Source organism: Peromyscus leucopus, chromosome 12 (genome assembly GCF_004664715.2).
Source record: "Peromyscus leucopus breed LL Stock chromosome 12, UCI_PerLeu_2.1, whole genome shotgun sequence".
Lineage (NCBI taxonomy): Eukaryota > Metazoa > Chordata > Mammalia > Rodentia > Cricetidae > Peromyscus > Peromyscus leucopus.
Genome location: NC_051073.1, coordinates 63,507,701 through 63,531,729, shown reverse-complemented (window position 1 = coordinate 63,531,729; position 24,029 = coordinate 63,507,701). Strand labels below are relative to the sequence as shown.

General features: G+C 39.9%; 1 protein-coding gene across 3 annotated transcripts in view; it reads left to right on the top strand.

The window, feature by feature from the left end:
- Ubxn7 (UBX domain protein 7) overlaps positions 1-24,029 on the top strand; it is a 61,481-nt gene that overhangs the window by 15,274 nt on the left and 22,178 nt on the right. For all 3 annotated transcript variants that reach the window (XM_028894097.2, XM_037209793.1, XM_037209794.1), the window contains exons 2-4: positions 9,007-9,154; positions 16,034-16,101; positions 23,174-23,239. In XM_028894097.2, coding sequence (XP_028749930.1) covers positions 9,007-9,154; positions 16,034-16,101; positions 23,174-23,239 — 282 coding nt within the window. The remainder of the gene's footprint in view (positions 1-9,006; positions 9,155-16,033; positions 16,102-23,173; positions 23,240-24,029) is intronic.

Below are 24,029 nucleotides of genomic sequence, written 5' to 3'. Positions count from 1 at the left end.
GTGCCACTTTAGAAATGGTTGGAAATTCTGCCAGGCGGTGGTGGACAGCCAGGACTGTTACACAGAGAAATCCTGTCTTGAACACTCCCCCCCACCCCACCCCACCCCCCAAAAAAAAGAAGAAGAAAGAAAGAAAAATTGTTGGAAATCTTATCCTGATTTCAGGCCAAATTTGGGGGGGGGGGATAGGCAATTTGTTAGAGGATTGGCTTAACAACCTCCTCGTTTTGTTTTTTTGTTTATTTTTTGTGACAGGGTGTCACTGTCTAGCTCAGGCTTGCTTCAAAATGTATAATCCTTCGTCCTGCCTCCAGATGTTGGGATTACAGGTGTATGTCACGTCACCATGCTTGCTTACACTATCTTATTTTATTCACAGTTCACAATGGAAGTGTCTTCGGAGTTCTGGTAGGATGAGGTGGTGGGAGATGACAGTAAAGATTTGTGAGCAGTGGTCATATGTCACTTGAACTGCTCTCTTTTTTCCTTTTCTTTTGTGAAGTGGAGTTGCATTCTGTAGTGCAGGTTAGTCTTAATCCTGCTTTAGCCTCCCCGCTAAGGTCTGTCTTAGAGATCTTGTATGTAGCTCAAGAGAGACTGATTGTTTTCAAAAAGGAAATGGAAGAGAATTACATGTTATTTTGCTATGTAAAAAGTGTATCAAGGGTACTGGTGTGATGTTGACTCAGTAGGTAAAGGCACTTGTCCTGATGATCTGAGTTCAATCCCTGTGACTCACTTGGAGAGAACTAACTCCTGCAAGTTAATGATATGCACACACCTCATACACCCAATGTAAGTTTTAAAATGTGAAAAAAAAAAAAATAGAGCTAGGCATAAATAAATACAATGAAAAAAAAAAAGCATATCAGTGTGTTTTTCCCCAGGAACCCCTTTCAGATGTTATTTCTCACTTTTCATTAATAAATCTACATTCACTCATTTAAATGTTTTTTAAAAAGGAGCATGACAAGTCTGTAGTAGGACTTTATTCAACTTGGAAAGAGTTGAGTAGGAGTGATGCTCCTGAAGCTGGGACTCTGTGACTTGGCTGCTTGATGGTGTTCATAGTTGGGGGGAGGTGAAGAGTCTTGGATTGAAAGCTTCTCAGATTTACCAGCCTCCTGTTTCTTAGGCTTAATTGATTTCCTGAGTAGTTCTTGATCTTGGAGAAGCACTTGTTTTCCAGATTATTACAAAGGATATTACAAAGAATACAGGCAGATGTATAGGATGAGTTCTGGAAGGACATGGGACTTCTAAACTCCCTTTGTGGACATGCCACCCTCCAACAGCCTCACATTTGATTTTTGAGCTCTCTGAAGTCTGTCATTTTTATGGAGATTTCACTACATGTGTGATTGATTAACCTCTAATATTTATGCCCTTACTTAATCTGCCTTGGTCTTTCAGTTGATGAGCTTCTATCCTGAACAGTCACATGGGCTTCAGCCATCAGTCAACCCCAATTGCATGCCTTAAGGGCGGTGGTGGCGCACGCCTTTAATCCCAGCACTCGGGAGGCAGAGCCAGGCGGATCTCTGTGAGTTCGAGGCCAGCCTGGGCTACCAAGTGAGCTCCAGGAAAGGCACAAAGCTACACAGAGAAACCCTGTCTCGAAAAACCAAAAAAAAAAAAAAAAAAAAAGATACCATTTTGGACCCGGTGGTGGCACACTTCTTTAATCCCAGCACTCAAGAGGCAGAGACAGTCCTGGTCTATAAAGTGAGTTCCAGGACAGGCTCCAAAGCTACAGAGAAACCCTGTCTGGAAAAACCAAACAATGCCATTTTGAGGATTCCAAGGATTTTTGAAATTGTATGCTAGGAAATAAGACTGAAGATCCACGTATTTCATGTCATGCCACATGAAAGATAATTTTATATTCATCCAATTCTCTCCTCCCCTACAAAAGATTAATTGAAATTAATTTCAATAAAAAATTACCCTTTTTTTCCTTTTTAGATTTTCAGGAGAGGGTTTGTTTGTGCAGGCTTGGATGGCCTGGAACTGTCAGCCAGGCTGGCCTGGAATTCACATAGATACGCTTGTCTCTGCCTACCTAGTACTGGAATTAAAGACATGCACCACCACCGGGCAGAAATTACTTTTTAGCTCATTTATTGTGTGTATGTATGTTTGTTTGTACATACATGCATCATAGGACGACTTGAGGGAATTGGTTCCCTCATTTTACTGTGTGGGTCTCAGGCATCAATCTCAGACCATTAGGCTTGGCCCAAATGCCTTTATCCACTGAGCCATCTCATCGGCCCTCATGAAATAATTTTAAGCACTTTCTTTTTCATTTATTTATTTATTTTAATTTACTTTTTTGGTTTCTCTGTATAGTTTTGGTGCCTGTCCTGGATCTCGCTCTGTAGACCAGGCTGGTCTTGAACTCACAGAGATCCCCCTGGCTCTGCTGGGATTAAAGGCATGCGCCACCAACACCCACTAATTTACTTATTTTTATGTACATATGTTTTGCCTGTATGTATGTCTGTGTGAGAATGTCAGATCTTAGAGTTACAGACAGGTGTTAACTGCCATGCGGGTTCTGAGAATTGAGCCCGGGTCCTCTAGAAGAGCAGTCAGTGCTCTTAACTGCTGAGCCATCTCTCCAGATCCTCTTTTTTCATTTATATCTTAGATGTTTATCTTCATAAGCTAGGAGAAACAGCTATAGCTATTCCTTGACATCTGACAGCTTATTGGATAATGATCTTTGCCATTTGTACTCTTTATATTGTTTGAGATATACCCTTTTAAAAATTTGTGTGATTCCCCTTTTTAGAAAGTTTTGTCAGATTTATTTAACCCAGTTTCCCACATGCTATTTATTATTTTAGTTTAAGTAAATTGCTTTATATATTAAATTTGAATCAAATACATGCATACAATACAAAATTCAGAAACATCGAAAAGGTTTTTAGTGGTCCTGGTTCCTTTTTCTTTGTTGTAAACAGCTAAAGTGCTATGAAATAGTTCTGTGTTTTTTTTTTTTTTTTTTGAGACAGGGTCTCTGTACGTCTTCCTGGCTGTCCTGGAACTTTCTATGTAGGCCTTGAACTCACAGAGATTCACTTGCCTTTACCTCCCAAGGCTACCACGCCTGCCCCCCCCCTCTCTTTTTAAAGATTTTATTTTTATTTATGTGTATGTGTCTCTGTGAGTGTCTGCTACATGTGTGTGGGTTCCCTTGGAAGCCAGAAGAGAGCATCTGATTCTCTGGAGCTGGATAACAGGTTGTTAATGAGCTTTGGAATTTAGGTCTTCTGGAAGAGCAACAAATGAGCTTGATAGCTGAGCCCTTTCTCCATTTCTTGCTATGAAACAGTTCTAAGTGAGCTTATCGATAACATGCAAGTACAAATGTGAAGCCACAATTCTTTTTCTTTTTTTTTTTTTTTTTTTGGTTTTTCGAGACAGGGTTTCTCTGTGTAGCTTTGCACCTTTCCTGGAACTCACTTGGTAGCCCAGGCTGGCCTTGAACTCACAGAGATCCTCCTGGCTCTGCCTCCCGAGTGCTGGGATTAAAGGTGTGCACCACTACCGCCCGCCGGAGAAGCCACAATTCTTTCAAGAAAATTTTACGGGGTAGATTTGGTGGCACATGCCTTTAATCCCAGCACTGGGGAGGCAACAGCAGGCAGATCTCTGAGTTCAAGGTTAGCCTGGTGTACAGAGTTCCAGAGTTCTAGACAGCCAGTGCTACATAAGGTGTACATGTGGATGTGTGGAAGTTCCATTTCTCTTTTCCCGTAAGACACACACAAAGGCAAACACATGGTGTACAGACATACATGCAAGCAAAATGTTCATACACATAAAAATAAAAGGTGTAGGATTTAAAAAATCTTTTATATTGATCATTGTGCTGGTGTAAAGGCTAAAAATGAAATTAAATTGGGAATGCCTGTCTTTAAAACAAACAAACAAAAATTATTTTCATTGTGTTGGAGCAAGAAAATAAACCAGCATTTACTTCTTAGTGATAAGTCTGTGGATAGAATAGACAGATTAACACTTTCGATGATTCTCAGCATGCCTGAACTACATGGGGGAGGTAGATATAATGGCATCCCAAGTACTTAATTTGTTTTTGAGTTTAGTAAATTTTATAGAATGGAGAAGATTGGCAAAGCAAGTGAAATAAATAAACTGAGACCTTATCATGAAAGACTGTCTTTGAAGCTTTGGTATTTATGTTGTAGCTGTCAGGAGAAAGCCATTAAGGAAGTCTGAGTGGGTGGTATAATTGGCCTTGTATTTTGGAGCATACTCTAGCAGCAAAACAGAATGATGCTCTTTTAGGGGCCTGTTGTAGTAATTAAGTAAAAAGTGTAAAGGACTTGAGGTAGTAGTAACTGAAGTAGTTAAAGAGAAAGGTCAGGAGTAGCACACACCTTTTTGTTTGTTTGTTTGTTTTGTTTTTTCGAGACAGGGTTTCTCTGTGTAGCTTTGCACCTTTCCTGGATCTCGCTCTGTAGATCAGGCTGGCCTCTGAACTCACAAAGATCCGCCTGCCTCTTCCTCCTAAGTGCTGGGATTAAAGGCGTGAGCCACCACCGCCTTGCTAGCACACACCTTTAATGATAGCACTTAGGAGGCAGAGACAGGAGGCTCTCTCTGAGTTCAAGGCCAGCCTGTTTTACAGCCCTCCAGGGCTACGTATGAGACCCTGTCTTTAAAACATGCACATATGCACATATGCGCGCGCGCTCATGCACTCGCGCACACATACATACACACACACACACACACACACACACACACAGTAAGGATACACACATAAAAGCCAAGTGTCGTGGTACACACCTCTAATCTCAGGCCTACATAGCGAGTTTCAGGCTATCCAAGGCAATAATAAGAGACTTTCAAAACTGTGTGTGGGTGTAAGGAGGAGGAGAATGAGAGATATTAGGATAGAGCTAGCACTTCCATATTTCATAGTTTGTCTAATGTAGAATATCATGAATAATTCCTCTTCAAAGAAAATTGCTGAAAAAAATGTGTGGTATTGGGGACTGGATCCACGGCATCAGTTGTACTTTTAGAATACCTGGGTTTGGTTCCCAGTATTTATATGTAGGTTGACTACTGTCTAACTCGAGTTTCAGAGGATAGTAAAGCCCTCTTCTGACCTTTTTGTTACCAAGGCACACATATGGTGCATATACATGTATGCAATCAAAATATTCATACACATAAAGTGAAAGTGTATTTTAAAAATCTTTTATAGTTCATCATGCTGCCAAAAGGTTAAAAATGAAATTAAACTGGGAATGCAGATGTTAGCTAGCTTCTTGTTGTTTTTGTTTTTTGAGACAGTGTTTTTCTGTGTAATAGTCCTGGCTGTCTTGGAACTCGCTCTGTAGACCAGGCTGGCCTTGAACTCACAGAGATCCACCTGCCTCTGCATCCTCAGTGCTGAGATTAAAGGCATTTGCGACCACCTGGCAATCTTTCATCCTGTGGAATCTGCCCAGATTGTTTTTTGTTTGTTTGTTTGAACTTCTTTTCATAGTATAATGGAGCCCAGCAAACAAAGCCCAATGGTTGAAAGAATCCAAAAGGACTCCTGCTCAAGGAAGCTGACATTTTGATATCAGTCTTAGCAAGGAGTCCATGTATGGAGAAGGATACCATAAAGCTCTTGCTGTACAGTCATAAGACCAGAGCTTTACTCCCACCACCATGTATCAAGTTGGGCTCCCTGCAAATAGCTGGGATTCTAGCTTTAAGAGGTTCGAAGACACCATATAATGGCCTCTGTGCTTTTAGATGTGTGCAACTGCACAAACATGTACATGCACTTATGCAGATACACACATACAAATAAATAATGAAAAGGATAAAAATTACAGGGCTAGAGAGATGGCTCAGCAGTTAAGAGCACAAACTGATCTTGCAGAGGACCCAAGCACATGCATTGACTCAAAACTACCAGCTTGAGAGAATCTGCTGCCCTCTCAGATTCAGGTGTATATACCCTCATACACATATATTGAAGTGTTTACTTATATTGTTCTGTTATTAAATAAAACTCAAGAGTAAGATATTGGGCTAAAAACCTGATTGATCAGAGAAGTGGCCAGTGACCTCCACCCTCTCTCCTTCCCTGATTCAAAAAGGCCTGCAAATCTTTCTAAATCCCTCCCTACTACTCTTGTCTCTATATATGTATCCTGGGTCCTCTAAAACCTTAATGGCTAATTCTGGTCAGCTAGTTGCTGACTCCTCCCCCGATTCAAGGTTAAATTTATTGGCAGTCTCGGAGTGTCAGTGTGAACAAAATCCTGCAACAGTATATACACAATGAAAAGATAAAATTTTACAATAACACAAAAACCATTCGATAATGAGTGAGAGCCAGGAAAAAATAAGAGATAGTGATGCATAGATATTACAGAAAGTTGATATTGTAGTGGTATATGTTTTATATTATAGAGGTAATTGAAATTAAAGGTTGAAATAGGAATGTGAATTAAGGCTTTCTTAAAACATGGTCAGATGAAGAACTAAGCAAAAATAGAACTACTTATAAAGGATTAAATGATGTTCAATCAGTTGATATATCTAAAGAGAAAATATGTGAACTAGAAGATAGCAGTGAAGATATCACCAAGTCAGGTGAGCTGACAAGGACAGGGAGGCTGAGGCAGGAGGAGGCCAGCCTGGGCTGCAGAGCCAAACCCTATCTCAGAAGGAACAAACAGACAAGATACTGCTAACACTGCAACATGAAGATATAAAGAGGCAGCAGCATTAAAAAAGATTGATGCCGGGCGGTGGTGGCGCACGCCTTTAATCCCAGCACTCAGGAGGCAGAGACAGGTGGGTTTCTGTGAGTTGGGAGGCCAGCCTGGTCTACAAAAGGAGTTCCAGGATAGCCAGGGCTGTGACACAGAGAAATCCTGTTTTGAAAAAACAAAAGGAAAAGAAAAGAAATGCAATGAACCCCAAGGAATAAATGAGATTAACCTTAACAAGTCACAGTGGAACTGCAGGCCAGTGACAGAAACCTTAAAAGCTCTAGAACCAACAGACTGCTATAAAAATAATTTTCTTTAAGCTGACAACTGATTTCCCAGCTGTAGCAACAGAAGCCAGAGGACATTGGAATTCTGTCTTGTGTACTGAGACAGAACAGCTGTCAGCCTTGGATGGCACATCAGTAAAGTGCTTTCCCAATAGACATTTCAAGACAAAGATCTTAGTGCATTTGCTACCGACAGAACGAGACTCCAAGGGTTATAATGGAGAAAATGTAGAAAGCTCAAGGTGATTTGCAGTGGCCACATAATGTTTAAATCAAATACACACTGTGGTTCACATTATACCATTATAGGATGCTTTATGTTTCAAAATTTGCTTCGTTAACTGAATCTACTCTGAACATATTTCTGGACATGTTTGTGCATGTAGTATTTCATGTTGATTTGATTCTAGAAGTCTGTACAACTGTGTCAAAAAAGGAATTTCTTGGTACATGTAAAATTGTTTTTAAGAGGACTTACCAATTTACATTTCACTCAACAGATTGTGCTGGCTTTATTTACAAATGATTGTTTGGACCAATTTTAAATAGCAAAGATTGACATTTCTTACCAGATATTTATATCTTAGACAAAAATGTCTCGTTTACTTCTCTTGGTTTGATATTAAAAATGTGTTCTGAGTTTGAGCGCTAGCCCAGCCCCTCCTCAAAAACTTTTTGAATACATAAAAATATTAATTGAATTGCAGTCTTTCTAACAGGAAATATTTCTAACTTTCTAGAATGTAGTCTTTAATTTTTCTTTATCCCATTTTCAGTTTATTATTACTAAAAGATGATATACTTATCCTGTTTTTATTGTTTTGTTTTGTTTTTGAGACAGGGTTTTACAGTATAGTCCCAGGCTGGCCTTGAACTCAGAGATCCGCCTGCCTCTGAGTGCCTCTCAGGTGCGCCTGTATGTACTATCACACTAGTTAATTTAGCCATATAAAGAAATTGTAAATAGGGGCTGGAGAGATGACTCAGAGGTTAAGAGCACTGACTGCTCCTTCAGAGGTCCTGAGTTCATTTCCCAGCAACCACATGGTGGCTCACAACCATCTGTAATGAGATCTGGTGCCCTCTTCTGGTCTGCAGACATACATGCAGGCAGAACACTGTATACATATTAAATAAATAAATCTTTAAAAAAATAAAAATAAACAAAAGAAATTGTAAATAGAGCTGAGGCTATGCAGACATGAGGATTTGGATTCAAATCCCCAGAACGTACAGCCAGTTACTGTAGCACACATCTGTAATCTTAGTGCTCCTATATTGAGATGAAAGGCTAGAGAATCTCCTGAGAGCTTGTTAGATAGCTAGCCTAATGTATGTGGTGGCAGATAAGAGACTCTATCTGACAAGGTAGAAGCAAGGAACAGTACCAGATGTTGTCCTTTGACCTGTGTACATGTGCCATGGCATACTCACATGTACATACATGCATATACACACACATACGCAAAGAAATGGCAAATAGCCAGGCATGGTAGTGGCTCATTCTTGTAAGCCTAGTATTTGAGGCTGAGGCAGGAGGATTTCTGAGTTGAACACTTGACCAAGCTACAGTGTAAGACCTGTCTTAAACAAATAAACAAAAAAAACCCCACACATATACTTAACAAATAACAAAAAAAAAAAAAAAAAAAAAGAAAAGGAAAGGAAATGCGCACGCCACCACACACACACACACACACACACACACACACACACACACATATACACATATACATATATCATTGTGAAAGAGTCTGTACTGCTATGGTGCTGTTGTGTTGTTTTCTAGCTCTGTGTATTTATACCAGCCAGCCAGCAGGACAGAAGTAAACAAATGCATTTTTGTAGAAGTCATTTTAAAGGGGGAAGGACTGTTAATCTGTTTGGAAGTTCTGTTTTAACGTGAGCTTGAATGTAAGATGCCATTTTTAACTTTCTTTTCTGTTCCTTTGCTATTTCAGGTGCAAGTGAAAGTGTAGGAAAACATATGCTTGAAGCTTGTAACAACAACCTGGAGATGGCGGTCACTATGTTTTTGGATGGTGGAGGAATTGCTGAGGAGCCCAGTACCAGTTCTGCAAGTGTCTCTACTGTCAGACCACACACAGAGTATGAATTTATTATTTATTGTAGCAGTTACTCTTTGCCTAAGTTAACTAGTTGCATTTTTATCAAAGTTAAGTCAGTTTTCTAATTTTGACAGACATTTAAGTTTGAAAGTCTCTGAAAAATACTATGTGGAAATGTTTGTATTTACTATACCTTAAATTCGCTAGAGCATGCCATCTTATCTATTTAATCTCTTCTTTTCAGTCCTCAAGAACTGTGTGGGTTAGAGGCGGGCAGCAGGTGACAGAGTACAGGGTACAACTGCTTGATTATAACTGGGCTAAGACTGGGGTTTGTGTGCCTCAAGCCACCAACTATACCACAAAAAGGATTTTGTTGGCTGAGGATTTAAGCTCAGTTGGTAGAGTGTTTGCCTAACATTCCAGAACTTCTGAGTTTAAGACCCAACACTGAATAAACCAGACTTAGTGACACATACTTGGAATCCAGGCACTTAGGTGGAGACAGGAGGATTCAGGCTCATCCTCGGCTACATAGCAAGCTTGAAGCCATTTTGGTTTTGGTTTTGTTCTTTTTAAGAACTTTATAGATTGGTACTATTATTTTGCCTCTGAGGAAACTAGAGCATGTGTAGATGTAACCAACCGTCTTATTAAATAAGAAACACAGAACCAATGTAAAAGAGAAAGCCGAGAGGTCAGAGCTCAGAGTTAAAATCTTACCCTTCCTCCTGCGGTGCTCCTAGCTCCCCGAAAGAGACCTATTTCCTGTGTTTTTTGTCTTTAAATAGTCTTTCTGTTCTGCCTTCTCATTGGTTGTAAACCCAAACACATGACTGCCTGGTCACTGCCTGTAAGTACAGCCCTCCAGGTCTTAAAGGCGTATGTCTCCAATGCTGGCTGTATCCCTGAACACACAGAGATCTATGGGATTAAAGGTGTGCGCCACCACCGCCACGCTCTTTCTATGGCTCTAATAGCTCTGACCCCCGGGCAACTTTATTTATTAACATACAATTAAAATCACATTTCAGTACAAATAGAATACCACTATAAGCATGGCCATTTTTTCCTAAGCTACACAGCAGTTAAAAAGCAGATACAGTTTAATGAAGTTCATATTTCCAAACGTAGATTTTCCTAGGAAAATGAGTTATCTTGAAATATTTTTGAAAACTAAGGTTGAATCTATAGCTTAGTGGTAGAATGTGTGACTAACATGTATGGGAGCTGAGTTTAAGATGTAGCACTAAAAAATAAAGTAATAAATATATAAACAAAATTCTAGTCTTTAGGGGCTGGAGAGATGGCTCAGTGGTTAAGAGCACTGGCTACTCTTCCAGAGGACCTGGGTTCAGTTCCCAGCATCCACATAGCAGCTCACAGCTATCTGCAACTCCAGTTTCAGGGGATCTGACACTCTCACACAGACATACATGTAGGCAAACATCCATGCACATCAAATATATCATTAAAAAAATTCTAGTCTTTTGTTTGTTACCTACCTAATCACTAAAGACATCCCCACTGTAAATAGAACTGTATATATTTGATTTTCTAGTCCTTTATATTTGATTAATGAGAGTTTGTGATAAATACCTAACTCTTGAGCAAAATTTCATCAGGCTTTGGAAAGTATTAGACCTGAACCTTGTTGGGACTACTATAGGCACATGCCTCTGCACTCAGTTGAAAAACAAAACAAACAACAACAAAAAAAAACCGCTTAATTTAAAAGTCCTTAAGTAAAACTCTATACTCTTAATCTTTTGTAATTCTCATAATTTATGGTATGAGATACTAAATGAGGAATCATTTTAAATAAAACAGGCAAAGGGACAGGGTTTTATTTTTATTAAGTCAAACATAATTTAAGAACCAGGTCACTTGCAAGAGTAATTGCTCCTTTGTTATTTTCAGATTAGTGGAATATTGTTTCTACATGAGTTATGAACTTCAGAAGTCCTATGAATAGCTTACAGAGTTTTTACTTGTTGTTTTTTGTTTTCTGTTGACCACTTGTCCCAAGTGTGATCCCATTTCCCACCATGGCTTAAAGCTTTAATGGGCATCAAGACTAAGCCAGATGTGTTATGCACCTTTAATTACAGCACTCCAGAGGCAGATAAGTGGGTCTCTGTGAAGTCCTAGGCCATTCTTGTCTACATAACACATTCCAGGCTAGCCTGTTCCAATAAATAAATAGATAAACAGATAATTAGATAGATAAATAAATAAATAATATTGAAAAGTGATTTAGTTGATAAAAACTTTAATAGTAGATATTTGCGGTTGATATGGGGGAGCACATGTAAATGTTTATATTTATTTGTTTACTTATTTATTTTTGATTATACCTGAAATACTAGTTTTTGTTTTGAGACAGGGTCTTACTGTATATTTCTGGCTGTCTTGGAACTCGCTATGTAGATCAGGACGGCCTCAAACTCAGAGATCTGTCTGCCTCTGCCTCTGGGTGCTGGGATTAAAGGGATGTGCCACCAGTTTGGCTTTTGTTTTTGTTTAATGACCCTGACAGCATTGAGTGTGTGTGTGTGTGTGTGTGTGTGTGTGTGTGTGTGTGTGTGTGTGTGTGTGTGAGAGAGAGAGAGAGAGAGAGAGAGAGAGAGAGAGAGAGAGAGAGAGAGAGAGAGAGATATGAGTGAAACCCAGGGCCTCACCATTGCCAGGCAAGTACTCTGCCATTGAGTTAAATCCTAGCACTATAGCATTTATTTTTACCCTTTGAGATCGGATTTCATTGCTTTGTCTAAGCTAGTCTCAAACACCTAAGCCCCAGAGATTCTTTTTACTGAGCCTTTTAAGTAGCAAATATTTCTCATAAATGAGTATCTTTTCCTACTTCGTTACATCATGATTTGGTTAGATTGTTTATATGCTAACAGATGAACATTTAATAGTAGCTCCTAATTCCTTAACTAGAATTTCCCTTACAGTTCACCCTCTCCTTTGTCTTTCCACTCATTGTAGTTAACATTGTCAAGTATCTTCAGATGTACAGTAATTAAGTCTTACCTTATAGGGACATTAAAAATTTTTTTTTAAAGATTGTGTATGTTTGTGCTCATACCTGTGTGTGTGTGTGTGTGAGAGTGGCCATGGAGGCCAGGAGGGAGTGTTGGATCCCTTGGATCTAGAGTTACAAATTTTTGTGAATGATGGGACCTTAACTCATGATTGAGTGAGCAGTAAGCCCCCTTAACCACTGAGCCATCTCTCCATCCCCAAGACTATTAATTTATTTAACTATTAATTTATTTATTGCACTTAAGTGAGTAAATTGTCTTAGATTGAGGCAGTTTTACACATACCCTATGAAGTGCACTATAGACCAATTAAGGAAAAATTTATTTGGATAAAAGATACATCTGTGATCCTAACACTTGGGAGGTGGGGACAGGAATATCAAAAGTCTAGGGCAGCTTTGGCTACATAACAAGTTCAAGGCCAGCTTGGGTTACATGATACCCTACTGTAACAATTTTTTTTTTTTTTTTTTTTTTTTGGCCAACTCTTTTAAAGGTACTTAAGGGACCCCTCTTTACCTTGCCCTGCTTACTTTCCCTGAAATGGAGTCTTTCTTTGTTGCCCCTGGCTTGGGCTCAAGTGACTGCCTGCTTCAGCCTTTGAAGTAATTAGCACTATAGGCATGGGTCACCAAAACCAACTGGCTTGTTTCTTTTTGATTGAAGTATTTACTAAACTTCCTTCTACAGATACATTGTCTGTTCCTTCAGGTTATTGAAATCTGCATATGAGCAGTGACCTATGTCCAGTAGGGAAGAGCAGCTGGGTGTGGTGGCACATTTCTATAACCCCAGCACATGGCAGGTGAGACTTCTACCACTGAAACACCAGTGGTTAATCCCAGCACTTGGAAGGTTGAGACAGGAGAATCTTGAGCTTGAGGCCAGCCTGGGTTATGTAGTAAGACTTGTAAACAAAAAGTAGGAAAGAATACTTAACATAGTCTTGAATTATTCTTCAATCATTTGTCTTATTATAGATTTATCTAACTGGTGGCTCTTTAATTATAGAATGTTAGTGTTCATTGGCAGATGAATATTCGTAGTTTTTTTTTTTTTAAATATAAAGTATGTCTTGGAATTCCAAGCGTTAGATATCAAAATTCCAACTGTTAGATAATGAAAAAATAGGGCCCCGTTAGATTTGATGACACGTTTGTAATCCCAACATCCTTTGCTGTATTTTTTTTTTTTTTTTTTTTTTTTTTGGAGAGTCAGCATCTTATGTAGATCAGGCTGGCCTCAAACTCATCTGGCTTTGCCTCCTTAGTGCTGGGATTAAAGGCATACATCAACACGCACAGTGCATCCCCAGCTCAGTTACGAGGATTGAAGTTTGAAGCCAGCCTAGTTAGACCCTGGCTCAGAAATGGGCTCAGAAAAAATGTGTGGTGGGCAAGGGGTTTTGCAGGACATGAGAACACATGATAGAAATCATTAGGCCTAATTTAATTTAAACTGGTCTTTATATGTTTATAATCCCCCCCCCCATGTGTTTGGGTGGCCATATCACTTCTGGGATGGTCAGAGGACAACTTGAGGCTGTCAGTTCTCTCTTCCGAGTGTTGGTTTTAGGGATCCAGTAAGGTGGTCAGGCCTTGGTAGCAAGTGCCTTTACCCGATGGGTCATCTTAGAAGTCTTAAAAGTTACTGCTATTTTCTATGACAATTAAGCCAAAAAATATTAAGCACTTTTAATATTTGGTTATAACTTTAAATAAACTGATTTTAAAGGTAAAATGGCACTTATTTTTTAATTTTTTATTTTTTTGAGACAGGGTCTCTGCGTATCCTTTACTGTTCTGAAACTCACTATGTAGACCAAGCTGGCCTTGAACTTGCAGAGATTCACTTGTCTGTGCCTCCAAGTACTGAGACTAAAGGTGTTCGACACCATGCCCAGATCCCATTTGTTTGTATTTTTAAGATTGGTGTTACAGATTGTTATGAGCCACCATATCAGTGCTGGAAATCAAACCTGGGGTCCTCTGGAAGAACAGCTAACTCTCTTAACCACTGAATTATCAGCCCTGGTATAAATCATTTATCAAAAATGATTTAGGTTTTCTAGAAAAAATAAAGCTTATAAAAATAAATATTTTTACTGAGTTATTAGTGAGTAATTATATTGAGTGTATGAAAGTAAACTTTGAAAAGAATGTTTTTTTGTTTTTATTTTTAATTTATTTCCAGTGCTGGGGATCAAATATAGGATCCCAAAGTCCATTTTCTCCCTCTACCTTGTGCATGGGAATCAAATTCAGGTCATTAGACATGAGGGCAGGCATCTTTCTCCACTGAGCCCTCTCCCTACCACCAGAATAATCTTTTAAAGGATGTGTAATCACTAGGGCTGCAGAGATAGTGCAATGGTAGGAGCACTGGCTGTTTTTCTAGAGAACTAAGTTCCTAGCACCCACATGACAGCTCCCAATGGTTTGAACTCCAGTCCCAGGGCATCTGAGGACATGCATGCACATAGTATAAAGACATATATTGAGGCAAACATTCATACACATAGAAAATAAAATTTCAGTGGGTGGTGGTGGTTGCACATGCCTTTAATCCCAGCATTCAGGAGGCAGAGGCAGGCAGATCTCTAAGTTCAAGGCCAGCCTACTCTACAGAGTTAGTTCCAGGACAGCCAAGGCTGTTATATAGTGAAACCCTATCTCCCAAAAAAACAAACAAACAAACAAACAAAAAACCCAGAAAGAAAAAAATCTCAAGAAGAGTTTATATTTTATTATATATTTTTATACATTATTATATTTTTATATAGAATATTCCTTTTATGTATAGTAGGATCTGTTGAGTAAATACTTTTAAGATTATACCTATGATAGCATAAAATTTATTACCTATTGTTAAAGCTTACTTTAATATATCTTTGTCTTTTAATTACTATGTGATAGAGCAGTAATTATATTGATTCTAGTAAGCCTATATTTTTCCAATCTTTTTTTTTTTTATAAATTCCTTATCTTTTTTTTTTTTTTTTAAGATTTATTTATTTATTATGTACACAGAAGAGGGCACCAGATCTCATTACAGATGATTGTGAGCCACCATGTGGGTGCTGGGAATTGAACTCAGGACCTCTGGAAGAGCAGCCAGGGCTCTTAACCTCTGAGCCATCTCTCCAGCCCAATAAATTCCTTATCTTTAAGAATTCAGGGAGGCTGGATGCTGGAGAGATGGAGAGATGCTCCACACAGCCTGTAACTCTAGCTCCAGAGGGATCTGTCACCTATGGCCTCCGAGGGCCTACAGTCACATACACATACTCCCACATACATAATTAAACTAAAAATAAAATCTTAAAAGAAAAAAAAAAAAGAATTCTCAGTGGAGTGGTTTAGGGATTGTGAGGGAATTTTAGCCTCAGTGGTGTGAGTAGCAGACAGAGAGGAGAGAGGAGAGAGAGAGGTTGAAGTTAGGTTGAGATGCACAGATGGCTCAGTGGTTATGAGCACATACTGCTCTTGGAGAGGACTTAAGTTTGTTTCCAGCTGTTGGGCAGCTCACAGCCGCCTGTAATTGCAGCTTCAGGGAATATGAAGTTTCAGCTCTACATATCTCTCCCTTATCCCCCATAATTAAAAATTAATGTGTAAGGGACCTGAGATGGAAAGAGATCTTCTTTTCTTTTCTGTCTGTTCTTTCTTTGTAAACTGTGTTTGCTTTCTGTGCTAGATATTTTATTCTAGTTAATCTCTGTGAAATCATTTACACCGTCTTTATTCTGATTACTGTAGTTTCTAAAATATCATGTGTTTCACTTGTAAATTTGAATACATTCACAATTTAGAAGGAAAATAGGTATCACAAACAGTTTTCATTTTGATATTTTCCTACTTTTTTTCTAACAGAGAAGAAGTTCGTGCCCCAATTCCTCAAAAGCAAGAAATTTTGGTGGAGCCAGAACCTTTGTTTGGTGGTAAGTTAACTTCATTTGACTTTGTCATTGTCCAGGATTTTAATAAAATGAACTGGAGATCTGAGGGCTTACTCAAAGATGGTCTCCTCATTTATAGAATCAGTTCTTTTCTTACATGTCTATATTCTCCCCCAGGTAAGCTGCGTTCCTTAACAGGGAATAATAACGAGGAGGAGGAAGCTTACCAAAAACAATGGCTGTCTTTTTTTGTAAGGGAGGGTGCCACTATAACCTTAGCTGGCCTGGAACTCAGAGACTGCCTACTCTCCATCCTCAATTCTAGGATTCAAGATGTGTGCTGCCATGGCTACCCCACCACACACACATACTCCCTTTGGAATCGCTGCATCTTTTGGAAACCAATGGCAGTATACTAAAAAGAACTCTTAATTTTATGCCGTGTTGTCTTCTGGATATACATAGGACGGATAGCTCAGTATACACTTGACTTAAAGCTCTTTATTGTTTTGTGTGCTTTGCCTTCTCTCATTTTAATTTCTCCAAGTGCTGTTCTTGTTTTGGACAGAAGAGAAAAATAGTTCTTATTCCATGCCCCCCCCCAAAAAAAAATTAGCAGTCTGGGTGAATTTGAAATATGCTAAATTATGGGGTATTTAATCAGTTTTAAAGAACAGTAATAGTAATAGTTTAATAAGTACCTACTTCCTTTTATGAGGCAAGTATTTGTAGGTATTACTTAAAAAATAGGTGAATCTTACTGTGGTAGGACAAACAGATGGTGAAATGTATATTGAGAACACTAGTACAGAGAACTGGTTTGAAACAGGAGGATAAAAGACCTATTTTTAAGTTTCGTGGAAAAACTAGAATAGGGAAAGAGAAATAATTTTTTAAATTTTTATTTATTTACTTATTTGAGACAGGGTTTCCCTGTGTGTCCTTGGCTAGTCTGGGGCTTGTTATACTCTTAAACTTACATAGATCTGCTTGCTTTTGTCTCCTGAATTCTGAGATTAAAGATGTGTGCTACTATACCAGGCAAGAAGGGGCACTCGTTTTTGTTTTTTTTTTTAAAGGATTAAAAAGTAACCCATTTGGTGTCAATACTTCCTTCCTAAGTAGAGCACTTGCCTAGCATGTGTGAGGCACTAGGTTTTACCCTAGCAGTGCAAAAATTCCATCTGTATTGAACATAGACTTTTTTCTTGTCAGCACTCCCTAAACAACAGAACAGTCATTTCGAAAGCATTTATATTACATTATATACATTATATATAATTACATTATATATTACATATAGTAAGTAATGTAGAGATAGTGTAAATTATAAAGTACATTGAAAAATGTGCCCATGTGTGCATGTGCATGCATGTAAAGGCCAGAGCTTCGGATCATCCTCGATTGTTCGTCTGCCTTATTCACTGGGGAAGGTTTCTGAATCAAACCCAGAACTCTCTGTCATGGGTTGCCAGCTTGCTCTGGGGATCCCATTTTTGCATTGTATTGTGTGACAAAACTTCCTGAGAGGCGCAACACATACGTAACTCACATCAGATGGGGAACTCATTACAGACCAAAGTATGGATACCATCAAAGTCCAAGTTGGTGAACTGATGAGTTTATTGGGTTACTTATAGGAATATGGGTGAGGGATCTAAAAGATAGCTCTATCACCAAAGCCCACCCAGCATGAGTGACAGCTCACAAAGCTGGGAATCTGGAGCACAATGCACAGCCTACAGGCAGCTCAACAGGTTGGGCAGTGTCCTTTCCAAGTACCTCAGTAGGTCTAAACCTTTTCCAGGCAGCTCAGCTAATTTTCTTCCAGACAGTGAGTCTGATCTGAGAGTCTTCTTTGTAGCTTAGCTTTTATTGCTAACTCTTTCAGGGAGTGGCCTAATGAATCTGGTCAGTTTCAGGGACTTCCTGAAGCTGTTTTGAGATGTTTACCTTCCTGCTTAAGGAGCTTCCTGCAGGATGGAATGTTTTAATCTGAGGAAATTTATACAACACCTTCCAAGGCTGGGATTACAGGTGGGTTGCTGTCTTAGTTAGAGTTTCTGTTGCTGTGAAGACACACCATGACCACGTCATGTCAACTCTTACAAAGGAAAACATTTAATTGGGTGACTTACAGTTCAGAGGTTCAGTCCATTATCATTATGGTAGGTCATGGTGGTGTGCAGGCAGACATGGTGCTGGAGAGGTAGCTGAGAGTTGTACATCTTATTCAGGCAGCAGGAAGTGGTTTGTCTCACTGAGTGTGGCTTGAGCATATAAGGACCTCAAAGCCTGCCTCCACAGTGACACACTTCCTCCAACAAGACCACAGCTATCTAACAAGGCCATGCCTCCTGATAGTGCCATTCCCTTTGGGGGCCATTTTCTTTTAAACCACCATGGTTGCCGAGCCCACTGGGAATTTAACCTAGATTCTGGGGATCCAGACTTAACTCTTCAGGTCTGTACAGCAAGTGCTAAGATGTCATCCTACCTTGGATATTCACCTACAGGTTGTGGATACTGAGAGATGGGGATGGGTTAGACAGCTTCATGTTATAGTAATAAGATATTTGAGTTAGTTATCTTGAAAAGAGGACACTGTTTTAGTTCACTATTGGAGGTTTCAGTTAGTCCCTTTGCTTGTGGCAAGGCAGTGTATATCATAGTGAATGCGTGTGGTAGAAGTTGCCCAGTTCTTGGCAGCCAAGAAACAAAGGCTAATAAAAGAGACCAGGGTCTCATGCCCTCTTCAAGGGCATAACCCAAAGTGACCAAAGCTTCTCTGTTAGGTCCCACTTCTCAAGGGCTCACTACCTCCTCATAGTGCTATGGCGGGAACCAACCATTACCACAAAGGCCTTTGGGATGACACCCAAATCATAGGAAGAAGAGTTTCCTTCAAAGCCTTTGGATAGAAATGCTATATCCTCAATACAAAGCAAGTAAAAGAGCCAAAGTCTGTGATGCTGCCTTCAACTCAGAACAATGAATTTTATTGAGACGGAATATAAAGAGCTGATTAGATTTTAACCTGCACAAACCATTTTCAAAAGATTATTTACTTATTTACTTGTTTGTTTGTTTTTTGGGACAAGGTTTTTCTGTGTAGCCCTGGCTGTCCTGAACTCACTCACTAGACCAGACTGGCCTTGAACTCAGAGATACGTCTGTCTCTGCCTCCTGAGTGCTGGGATTAAAGGTGTGCACTCACGGCTGAGCTCAAGACTCATTTCTTTTTTTTAATTTTTAGCTCTCTCTCTGTGTGTGTGTGTGTGTGTGTGTGTGTGTGTGTGTGTGTGTGTGTGTTACCTCACTCAGGATGATTTTTTTCTAGATCCATCCATTTGCCTGCAAACCTCATGATGTCATTGTTTTTCTCTTGAATTTTCACAATTCTTCATTGTGAGAATAGGAAAAAGCAAAGTGCTAGAGAGGTCCACAGAAATCCACAAAGATACCCCCACAATAGACTACTGGCAGTGGTCGAGAGAAAGCCCGAACTGACCTACTCTGGTGATAGGATTGCCAAACACCCTAATTGTTGTGCTAGAAACCTCATCCAATGACTGAGGGAACCAGACGCAGAGATCCACAGCCAGGAGCTCCAGGAGTCCAATTAGCGAGAAAGAGGAGGATTTGTATGAGCGAGAATTGTTGAGACCAAGGTTGGAAAAAGCACAGGGACAAATAGCCAAACGAATGGAAACATATGAACTATGAACCAATAGCTGAGGGGCCCCCAACTGGATCAGGCCCTCTGGATAAGTGAGACAGTTGATTGGCTTGAACTCTTTGGGAAGCATCCAGGAAGTGGGACCGGGACCTGTCCTCAGTGCATGAGCTGGCTGTTTGAAACCTGGGGCTTATACAGGGACACTTGGCTCAGCCTGGGAGGAGGGGACTGGACCTGCCTGGACTGAATCTACCAGGTTGAACTCAGTCCCCAGGGGAATCTTTGCTATGGAGGAGATGGGAATGGGGGGTGGCCTGGGGAGATGGTGGGGGGGGGGGGGGAGAACAAGGGAATCTGTGGCTGGTATGTAAAATTAAATTAAATTATAAAAAAATTTTTAAAAAAATCCTTAAAACAAAACAACAACAAAAAAAAAAAAAAACAGTGAAGTTCATTTTGGGTTCTTATTTTTTGAGACATGGCCTTGTATAGCCAGCTCAGGTTGGCTTTAAACTCATGTAGTCAAAGATGACTTTAAGTTTCTGCTGATTATAGGCATGTGTTAACCACACCAGGACTATGAGGTACTGGGGATGGAAGCCAGGGCTTCTTGCATGCTGGGCAAGCTCTACGAACTGAGTTTTACTATGAGCCATGAGTTTTTAAGTTTTGGTTTAGATGGCTCAGAGGTGGTTCTTCCAGAGGTCCTGAGTTCAATTCCCAGCAACCACATGGTGGCTCACAACCATCTGTAATGAGATCTGGTGCCCTCTTCTGGCCTGCAGGGATACATGTAGACAGAACACTGTATACATGATAAATAAATCTTTAAAAAGACTTAATTTATGGTGTGTGTGTGTGTGTGTGTGTGTGTGTGTGTGTGTGCGCGCGCTCATGCAGAAAAGGAGAGTGGGTCCCATGGAGCTGGAGTTAGAGCTGGCTGTGAGCTGACCCATGTGGTGCTGGAACTGAACAAAGCAGCACTTGCTTTCAACTGCTGAGCTGTCTGTTTTGTAGTTTTGTTTTCCTTTGAACTTAGTACTTTCTTTTTTTCCTTTTCTTTCTTTCTTTTTTGTTTTTTTTTGAGACAGGCTTTCTCTGTGTAGCCCTGGCTGTCCTGGGACCTGCTCTGTAGATCAGGCTCATAGAGATCCGCCTGCCTTTGCCTCCTGAGTACTGGAATTAAAGGTGTATGCCACCACTACCGGCTGACTTAGTGATAGCATAGTTTATAAAAGTTGCTTTGATGTGGGGTAAGAGACTTTTGGACTCTCTATCTTATCTTCTAATCATTAATGTGGGACATTGTTTTGGTTATATGCTGGACAGGCTCACCATATATAAGTCAGTTAAAACCGTTACACTGAAAGAATTATTTAAAATCTCCATTTTCAGTTGGCCATGGTGATACATGTCTTTAAATCCCAGCTCTAAGACAGGTTGATCTGGTGGTCAGCCTCGTCTACATAGTGAGTTCTAGGACAGAGAGAGACCCTGTCTCAAAAAGCAAAACAACATCAACAAAATTCCATTTTCTATGCTGTGCATGAGTAATTTGAAGTTTGAGAACATTTTTCTAAGAGAAGGTGACATTTCAATTAATGCATTCTAAATCTTATGTAAAATACTTAAAAATTGAATATAGGCTCTTTACAAGGGTAGCAGAAGAACTTTGTCCTGTGTAATCATGGGAACACTTCAGAAATTTACAGTGTATGTTTAGTGTTTATGACTCTATGTGTGCATCCATTAAGATAGAATTTTTAAATCTTAGGGCGTAGAACTTATGTAGGGGCTGGGACTGTAGGTAGATAAGAGCACTTGCCTAGCATTTTTTTCCCTCCCAAGACATGGTCTCACCATATAGCTCTGGCTGTCCTAGAACTCACTATGTGGAACTCACTATGTGGATCAGTCTGATCTTGAACTCATTGATCTTGAACTCACAGAGATGTGTCCACTTCTGCCTCACAAATACTGAGATAAAAGGTACGTGACAACATGAGGCCCTCTCTACAAAGAAAAGAATTTACAGCCGGGCAGTGGTGGCTCACACCGTTAATCCCAGCACTCATAAGCAGGTGGATCTCTGAGTTCAAGGCCAGCCTGGTCTACAGAGCAAGTTCCAGGACAGCCAGGGCTACACAGAGAAACCCTATAAATCTTCATCTGGTCTCTCTTACCTAGTTCTGATTTTCTTATTTGTATAATAAGATGATTGGGTCATAACTTGAAAGACTTGACTTTTTTGTTTGTTTATTTTGAGAGCAGAACATGGACTTTACCGACTGAGCTATTTTGTTTTTTGAGATGAGGAGTCTTGCTTTGTAGCTCAGGCTGGCCAAGAACTTGCAGTGATCCTCATGCCCCAGGTGCTGGAATTACATGGGTGCTGCTACCACCCCAGGCCTTGACTTAAAAGAGCAAAAATATGGGCTGGAGAGATGGCTCAGAGGTTAAGAGCACTGACTGCTCTTCCAGAGGTCCTGAGTTCAGTTCCCAGCAACCACATGGTGGTTCACAACCATCTGTAATGAGACCTGGTGCCCTCTTCTGGCCTGCAGTCACATATGCTGTATACATAATAAATAAATAAATCTTTAAAAAAAAAAGTGCAAAAATATTTTTCCCTTTTTCTTTCTTTTTTCTTTTCTTTTTTAGACAGTGTTTATCTGTAGCGTTGGAGTCTGTCCTGGAACTCACTCTGTAGACCAGGCTGGCCTTGAACTCACAGAACCACCTGGCTCTGCCTCCTGAGTGCTGGGATTAAAGGCGTGCGCCACTACCGCCAGGCTTCTTTTTTTTTTTTTTAAGTGATTTTTTTTTTTTTTTTTTTTGGTTTTGTTTTTCGAGACAGGATTTCTCTGTGTAGCTCTGGCTGTCCTGGAATTTAGTAATTTATTTTTATTTTATGTGCATTGATGTTTTTGCCTTCATGTATGCCTGTGTTGAGGGTATCAGATCACCTGGAACCGGAGTCACAAACAATTATGACCTGCCATGTGGGTGCTGGGAATTGAACTCAGGTCCTCTGGAAGAGCAGTCAGTGCTCTTAACCTCTGAGCCATCTCTCCAGCTCTTTTTTCTTTACTTTTTTTTTTTTTTTTTCCTGAGAGAAGGCACTGTTAAGAATATGAATGTTTTAAAATACATATGGGGCTGGAGAGATGGCTGTTAAGAGCACTGACTGCTTTTGGAAAGGACATGGGTTCAATTCCCAGCACCCATGTTGTGGCTCATAACTGTCTTTAACTCCAATTTCAAGGCATCTGACACTCCTCTGGTCACATGGTGCACAAACTTACATTGTAGGGAAAATATACATATACATAAAAGAAAACAAAATAAAAAAAGAAATGCTTATATGAGGAATATCTTGAGAATTTTCAGAATTAATGTTTTAATTTTTTAACCAATTCTGTTTTTCTTCTACAGCCCCTAAAAGACGAAGGCCTGCACGTTCAATATTTGATGGTTTCCGAGATTTTCAAACTGAAACTAGTAGGTATTTGTGAACCAGTCTGACGACTTCCTCTTCCACTTCCTTTCTCTTAAAATGAAAAAGATGATTAGTATTAGTTCTGATTACTGTGAGGGTTCACCGTGTTTAAAAGGTGAAATTATAGAGACATTAAGATTTGGGTAAAGATACTGGCTGTGAAGCCTGAGTTTGATCCCTCAGACCCACGCGATGAGAAGAGAGAAACTGACTCCTGCAAGTTGTACTTGGACTCCACATGTGTACCATGACATACATGTATCCACACACTGTCCTCATTTCGTTACTATCACTGTGACGAAACACCATGACCAAAAGCAACTCGGGGAGGAAAGGGTTTATTTTGCTCATGACTGAAGGAAGTCAGGACAGGAACTCAAACAGGGCAGGAACCTGGAGGCAGGAGCTGATGCAGAGGCCACGTTGTGGTGCTGCTCACTGGCTTGCTCCTCGTGGCTTGTTCAGCCTGCTTTCTTATAGCACCCAGGACCACCAGCCCAGGGGTGGCACCACCCACCGTGAGCTAGGCCTTCCCCCATCAATCACGAATTAAGAAAACGCCCTACAGCAGTGTTTCTCAAGATGAGGGACACAACTGTTTTGCAGGGGTGGTCAGGTGACACTTTCCCTGGGGTCACATATCAGATCTCCTGCTAATCAGATATTTGCATTACAATTCATAACAATAGTAAATCATGGTTATGAAGAAGCAGTGAAATAATTGTATAGTTTGGGGGTTATCACAACATGAGGAACTGTATTAAAGGGTCACAGCATTAGGAAGGTTGAGGA